The sequence below is a fragment of the Sorex araneus genome, chromosome 5 (assembly GCF_027595985.1).
Source record: "Sorex araneus isolate mSorAra2 chromosome 5, mSorAra2.pri, whole genome shotgun sequence".
Taxonomy (NCBI): Eukaryota; Metazoa; Chordata; class Mammalia; order Eulipotyphla; family Soricidae; genus Sorex; species Sorex araneus.
Window position 1 is genome coordinate 120081658 of NC_073306.1, and position 7166 is coordinate 120088823.

At 65.3% G+C, this 7166-nt stretch overlaps 1 protein-coding gene across 1 annotated transcript; it reads left to right on the forward strand.

The window, feature by feature from the left end:
• Window positions 1-1145: 1145 nt before the first annotated feature.
• Window positions 1146-5747, forward strand: MYL9 (myosin light chain 9). Its single transcript, XM_004612509.3, has 4 exons — window positions 1146-1244; window positions 2418-2627; window positions 3987-4148; window positions 5179-5747. Exons 2-4 carry the CDS (start codon window positions 2444-2446, stop codon window positions 5349-5351), a joined length of 519 nt encoding a protein of 172 aa, XP_004612566.1. The 5' UTR covers window positions 1146-1244; window positions 2418-2443; the 3' UTR covers window positions 5352-5747.
• The last annotated feature ends 1419 nt before the right edge of the window (window positions 5748-7166 follow it).

Here is a 7166-nt window from a genome sequence, read left to right on the forward strand (position 1 = left end):
CGGAGAGGGAGTACACTGTCACGGCGTGTACGCGGAGTGTACTATCAGTACGAGAGTCCGCCACTTGTCTTGCGTACAGCCGACCTGGATGCAGTCCCCTGACCCCCGCCAGGAGTAAGCCCTGAGCGCCACCGAGTATGACCCCAACCTCTCATCACTGACCACCCCCCTCCAAAAAAAAGACAAAATCAATGTCCAAATGGAGGACTCCCCTCTCCCCAAACCCCCGCGGAAACGGCCTTTCTTCTCTCTCCAGCCGCTCTGCCAAAGTGACTCCAGTCCCAGGAAGCCCTGCCTCATCCTCCTGGCCTGTCCCCAACCCCAGCGCCTCCCTCCCCCCTCCTGGAAGGCTGCCACCAGGGCTGCGCTGTGGCCCTGTCCTCTGCTGCTGTGGCATCACCACCCAGTGGGGTGCGGGGCCCCCTGAGCCTGCTCCCTCTGCTCGGAGCCTCACAGTGACCCAAAGGCGCCCGAGGGTCCCGTTCTCTCCCCTCGCACCAGCACTCAGGGCACCAGCTCCTGGCCAAGGCCCCCACTTTGCTCCAGGGTTCCCTCAGCCCTGCCCAAATGTCACAGCATGGCCACCTGGGTCCCTGCCCCTCCCCACCCGGATTACAGGACACTTGTGTACTGCATGGGCGCCCCCCACCCGAAGTTAAATATAAATCCTGCAGGTGTCTGGAGAGGCTTCGGGGTGCTGAGGTCCCTGGGGTGGGGGTGATTCTGGAAGGGGGGAGGGGGCGTTTGTCCCTCCAGACCACAGTCCTCTCACGCCAGCACCATGCTGCGGCGCCCCCTCGGCCTCCACCACTTCCCTTCTTCCCAGCTCAAGGGAAACTGAGAGCGCCCCGCAGAGCAGGGGGATGCACCCCCACCCAGGGGGTCCTCTGGGGACCAGGCACCGGGCAGGGGCTCTGGGGGACAGGGGTTGGCTCTGAGAACTGGGGAGCCGGGGTCCTCTAGTGGGCTGCGCCCGTCAGGGTGTGGGAGGGGGGCGCCCACCCTGCCGGCTCTCTCCTCGCCCACCCCGACCCGGCAGCCTGGGGTGCGCGGGCACCGCCCCCCTCGCTCCCGCCCCGGCCCTCGGCCAAATAAGGCGGGCGCGGCCCCGCCCCGGCGCACATTCTTCTGCCTTGTAAGGCTGGGCCTGAGCCACAGCTGCGGACCAACGGGACTGGACGACAGACAGACAGACCGACAGCCAGAGCCACAGAGCGCACTCAGGCAGCGGCTTCTCACTCCAGGTGAGTGCAGGGCCAGGTGCGGGGGGGCCCGTGTGCCTAGCCAGGGGAGGGGCTGGAGAGGGGCCCCCACATGCACACTTGGGGGTCATGGCCCTGGGCGCTGCATCCGCTCCGCAGGGATGTGGCTGACTCAGCCTGAGCTGGACACTGAGGCGTGGGCGCCCGCCCTGCCCAGCCCAACGGCCAGGGGGTGTCCTGGGAGAGCTGTGGGGGGCCCCATTGTCACAGCCCACCAAGCACCCTTGGGACGTGTCCGATGGCCAGGACGGCGTCCGGGCGGGCCCCCAGAGGGGCGCTGTGGCAGCAGTGTCAGGCCACAGCGCCCCTCAGCTTTCAGGGCACAGTTCCGGCAAAATGCCCCGGGTGGGCCTCAGTTTCCCAGCCTGTGTAGTGGGAGCAGCCGCCTGGACAATGCTGCTTCAGAGTCACTCACCCAAGGAGCCACTGTAATCTCTGCAGGGGCGGGGGCAGGGGGCACACAGCACGCCCTGTGTTCCTGTCAGAGCAAGGGCAGGGCCAGACCAGCACCCTGCCGGAGGACAAGCCTTCATGGGGAGGGACTCTGAGGCCGAGGGACAGCTGGACCCCAGCCCAGCAGGCTCCCAGATGCTGGGGGGACACGGCGAGGGAGACGGGGCGTCTGAACGTGGCTCGGAAGCTGCCTGGAGCCTCCCCGTGCCCCCAAGGGAGAGAGGTGCAGGCCTGGATCAGCACTGGCCGTGGGGGCTGAGAGTGGGCTGAGAAGAGGGGTCAGGTGTGACTGTGGGTTGTCAGGCCCAGGGGGAGGAGGAGGGGCCGTCCAGCCAGACCAGTCACCCACAGGGGCAGAGCAGACGGGTGGGGGGCGGGGGGGCTGCACACACACAGGCTTTTCCAGAGCCTGGGAAGGCGCCCCCTGGGGAGTGCTGGGCTGGCTGCGGTCTGGCTCTTCCTCACAGCCCTCTGTGGAAGTGCTACGGGACTATGGGGCTAAACCTGTCCCGAGGGTTTGGCCGAACCCCCGGGGACTCACGTCTTCGTGTCTGCACCCTTCCTGGGGGGAGGGTTCCTATGCGGGCCACGACGGGGGTCCCCGCTCCCGGATGAGGAAACTCCCCTGAGACGTAGAGGAAGAAGTGGGGACCCCAGTCATCAGCTCTCTTCCCCCCCTCCATGCCCATCCTCCACCCTCAGGGAAACCCCCCACTCCGCAAGCCAAGATGTCCAGCAAGAGGGCCAAGGCCAAGACCACCAAGAAGCGGCCCCAGAGGGCCACGTCCAATGTCTTCGCCATGTTCGATCAGTCGCAGATCCAGGAGTTCAAGGAGGCCTTCAACATGATCGACCAGAACCGCGACGGCTTCATCGACAAGGAGGATCTGCACGACATGCTGGCCTCGCTGGGTGAGGGCCCCGAGGGGGCAGGGTCGGGCACCCCCAGCCTCGGGGGGCTCCCCTCAATGGGGCCTCCGCCTCTGAGAGCCGCTCTGCTTCTTTGTGCTCTGATTTCAGGGCAGGTCAGCGAGGCAAAGCTGTCCTCGGTGGTGGGTGGTTGGTTGGGAGGCCACGGCCAGTGACGCTTAGGGCTGACTCCTGGCTCTGCACCCCTGGCAGTGCTCACGGCACCACGTAGGATGCTGAGGATGGAACCTAGGTTGGCCACGTGCAAAGCAAGCGCCCTCCCTGCTGTCCTATCACTCTGGCCGTCTCAGAGCCACTCTGAGTGACACACTAGCCACCCTGTAGACAAAACCTGGAGGCGTGGCCAGGGGACCTCCTGGCTTCAGAGGCCCCCAGGCCCCTCCAGCTCCATCACTTGCCCCAAATCCGCATCTCCGTGGTCAGAGAGCTCAGGAACCAGACTGGATTCACAGAGGCTTGGGTGGGGAAGCTGAGCCCCGGCGATGCCCTCCAGCCTGTGCCCGGCCCCCACATGCCTCCCTCCCGAGGATGAGAGGGGGTCACAGTGGACACAGGCTGGGTGGTCAGCCCTGAGCGCACCCTGGTGCCTCTGCTCTGGCTCGTCTGTCCCCTGCCTGTACTCAGGGGAAATGGGTGGCCGCCCATGCGCCCAGAACCGGGAGACCCTGAGTGGGGACGCGACCATCTCTCAGGGACCCCCACCCCAGCAGACCACCCGCAAAGGAGGCCTGGGGAGCAGCGGGGCTGTGGGAGCTGAGACCACAGAGGCTGGGGGGCCCAGCCAGCCTGCAGGGACATAGAATGGGCACACACTCCCCACCTCGGAGGCAGGCCCCCACTCCCAGGGTGCTAAGCCCGAGATCCATGGAAGCCCTGGCACCCCCCAGAAAACCCGCACCCCTGGGGCTGGAGTGATAGCACAGTGGGTAGGACATTTGCCTTGCATGTGGCTGACCTGGGTTCGATCCCCGGCATCCCATATGGCCCCCTGAGCGCCACCACGAGTAATTCCTGAGTGCAGAGCCAGGAGTAACCCCTGTGCATCGCTGAGTGTGACCAAAAAGGCCAAAAATAAAAAGGGAGATGAAAGCTGAGTTGTGGTGCAGTGCTATGCACATGCCAGGGGGTTGGGGACGGGCTTGAGCTGAGCCGTGTGGGCACTGCCCAGCGCCTGGCAGGAACAGGCGGTGGGCAAGCTCTCGGAATAGGGCTGCCCATAACCCCCACATGACATGCTTGTCCTTCCTCACATCTGTGGGGCTCTGGAGTCAGCGGGGAGGGGACCACTAGGCTGGAACAGGCTGGGCTGTGACCGCAGACACACGTGTCCCCTGCCCGCAGGGAAGAACCCCACGGACGAGTACCTGGAGGGCATGATGAGCGAGGCCCCGGGGCCCATCAACTTCACCATGTTCCTCACCATGTTCGGGGAGAAGCTGAACGGCACCGACCCCGAGGACGTGATTCGCAACGCCTTCGCCTGCTTTGACGAGGAGGCCTCAGGTCAGCGCAGGGCGTGTGCAAGGGCCCCCCCGCCTCCCAGGCCAGTACAGGCCTTCAGCAGAGACCCGGGGCGGCTGGTTCTGACCCAGAGCACAGGCACGGCTGCTTCCTGGTTCTCTCCCGCCAAGCCACGCCGAGACCCACACTCTCACCCGACGCCCCCTCCCTCTGCACGCCGTTCGCTCCCCCATCCACTGACGTGTGCGCGTCAGGATCAAAGCCAGGGTCTCACGCAGGCAGGCCAAGTGCCGAGGCCACACCGCCGGCCCCTTCTCTAACTGCTTTAGCCCTTTCCGGAAGTCAAAACACGGTCTGCTCAGGGAGCCAGAGCGATACCGCAGGGGCAAGGCCTTACATGCTGCTCACCCCCGTTTGGGCCCTGGCACAGTACACGGTCATCCGAGCACAGCCAGGGTCACTCCTGAGCAGAGAACCAGGAATAGCCCGCGGGCATAGCTCACACTCTCCCCTGTGATACCCAGAAAGCAATGGCCAGCAGAAGGGACAGAAACCAACACCCAGCCCGATGCCCCAGCTAAACTGAGCCAGGCCAGGGCAGAGTGGGGCTGGAGGTGTTTCGGCTGGAGCGAGACACTGTATGTGTGTGTGTGTGTGTCTCTGTGTGTGTGTGTGTGTGTCTGTGTGTGTGTGTGTGTCTGTGTGTGTGTGTGTGTCTGTGTGTGTCTGTGTGTGGCGGTTGGGGGGCCCACAGACATCCCCCCACTGCCCAGGCACATTCAGAACACTGTCCTGACATCAGCCCTCCACAGTCCGGAACCAAACAGGCACCGAGGGAGGTGGAGTGACTAGCGGGCAGACAAACTCCAGCGGTAGCATCGGGGGCTTGAACTTAAGGCAGGAGCCCCCCGCTACCCACCTGGAGGCACCTGGGCCAGTCCCCACAGCACTCTCCCTGCTGGGGCCCCTCAGAGAGCATAGGAGGGAGGGGGGAGGCGGCGGGCTCAGGTAGGGGTGCAGGCACGGCTTGGCCTGGCCCCCCTCCCTGACTCACCCCTGGGCCCTTCTCCAGGGGTCATCCATGAGGACCACCTGCGGGAGCTGCTGACCACCATGGGCGACCGCTTCACGGATGAGGAGGTGGACGAGATGTACCGCGAGGCGCCCATCGACAAGAAGGGCAACTTCAACTACGTGGAGTTCACGCGCATCCTCAAGCACGGCGCCAAGGACAAGGACGACTAGGCCGCCTGCCGCGCCCCCAACGCCCCCCCCCCCCCCGCTGCAACCCCACCCCCACGGGCCGGGACCTCCTGGGGGGAGCCTCCCTGCCCTCGAGGGGCACACGCCCACCTTCCCAGGGAGAGAACGCCCAGCTCGGGCACCCCAAGAAGGCCCTCAGAGACCCCCACGCCCAGAGATAGGTCCCCTCAGGAAGAGCCCTATGTCCCGGTCCTGGACCGGAACCCCACTTCATGTGCATGCACCCCAGGCCCCCCAGGCCCCTCCCAGCACCACTGCAAACCCACGAGCACCCCAGGGTGAGCCACGGACCCTCCCCCTCCCCGGAGGCACCAGAGACAGGTCTGCCCAGTGCAGGCAGGAGTGAACAGAATAGAAGGCTGAGCACTGAGCACTGAGCACGGCCTCAGATCTTCGTGTCTGTGTGAAACGAGGGGCCCCACACAGCTTTCCTGCCTCTCCTCCCCTGGGGGCCAGTGAGAGTGGCAACGGGCTGGGGGAGGTGGGACTGGGGGGGCTTCCCGGCCAGCTTCGGGCTTGGACATCCCAATGAGGGCGCAAGGCTTCAGGGGGCAGCTCCTTGCTCCTGGAAAGCCAGGGGCTCCTGGGAGAACAGGGAGGCCATGCTACCAGGGCCTTGGGAGTGGAGGTGGGCTGGATGAGTCTCCCTGAGGTCAGAGGTTGGGGGCTGTGGGGACGCTGACGGCAGGAGCAGAGCCTGAGGGCTGGGGGTGGTGTGAGCTTGCCCAGCGGGTGTCGGGCAGAGGGAGATGGAGTCCACTGTGGGGCGGAGTCCAGCCATGCCTGGACACATGACCACATGACATCAGCCCCCACTGGAGTGTGGGAAGCAGTGACTGGGCCAGTGTGGTCCAGCGGTCTCTCCTGAAGAAGCACCGGGTGGAGCCAGCCAAGGGTGCCCTGCAGCCCCCACACCCCACCAGGTCAGGCAGAGCCTGGTCAGAGCCCCCACAAGCCCTCCAAATTGGACCCCAGGAGACCCCCGATCTCCACACTAGGCAGAATCAGCCCAAGCAGGCTCAGCCCGCAGCCTGGGGCCTGGCTCTGGACCCCTCAGCCTGGCCCCCACACCCTGCGGCTGGCCCAGGAGGCTCCGGGGGACCCTTTGGACTCCTAGAGCACTGGCCCCACCTACCAGGTCCCAGGTTTAAGGTCACTCTGATGCCGGGGGAGGTCGAGGGGGTAGCAAAGGCCTTTGGGAAGCAGCAGTGTTGGAGGAACAGGAAGACGCGTAGCTGGCTAGACCACCCCCCCCTGACGGGCGCTCAGGGTGGAGGAAGGCGGGGTTTCCTCCCCCCCCCCCCAGGCTTCGGGATCTGGCCCAGGGAGCCACTGCCTCAGGCTTCGTTCCACTCATTCCACTCGGGCCACGTTTGAGTAACAGCGGCGCATCCTCCCGACGCCAGCCCGGCACCTGGCCCAGGCACCGCCTGGGAGAAGAGCGATGGGTTCTGATGGGTTTAGATGCAGGGAAGCTGGGCCTGAGAGGCAGCTCTGGGGTGAAGGCGCTCGCCTGGCAATGCAGATTTCAGGCCTTCTGCTGGCTAGCGTCAAGGTGGAGTCAGATTCCAGCACCACCGAGACCCTAAAAAAGAAAAGAGCTGAGGGCTGGAGAGACTCTCGGCAGGCCGGGACACACGCTCTGTATGCCGGGGACCTGGGCGCCCTGCACACGCCCTGGCACGCCTGGTCCTCTGAGTGCCACTCGTAGCAACCCCCGAATTGGAAGTCCCAGGTGTGTCTCCAAAACCAAAACCAAAACCCCCACACAAAGGAAGAAGAGACTGGAAGTTTTCC

Excerpts from the sequence above, each read along its gene's own strand:
- MYL9 (XM_004612509.3), top strand. The coding sequence starts at position 2,444 with ATGTCCAGCAAGAGGGCCAAGGCCAAGACCACCAAGAAGCGGCCCCAG. Across the intron at positions 2,628-3,986 it reads CGACATGCTGGCCTCGCTGG|GGAAGAACCCCACGGACGAG; the intron begins GTGAGGGCCCCG and ends CCCTGCCCGCAG. Across the intron at positions 4,149-5,178 it reads CTTTGACGAGGAGGCCTCAG|GGGTCATCCATGAGGACCAC; the intron begins GTCAGCGCAGGG and ends GCCCTTCTCCAG.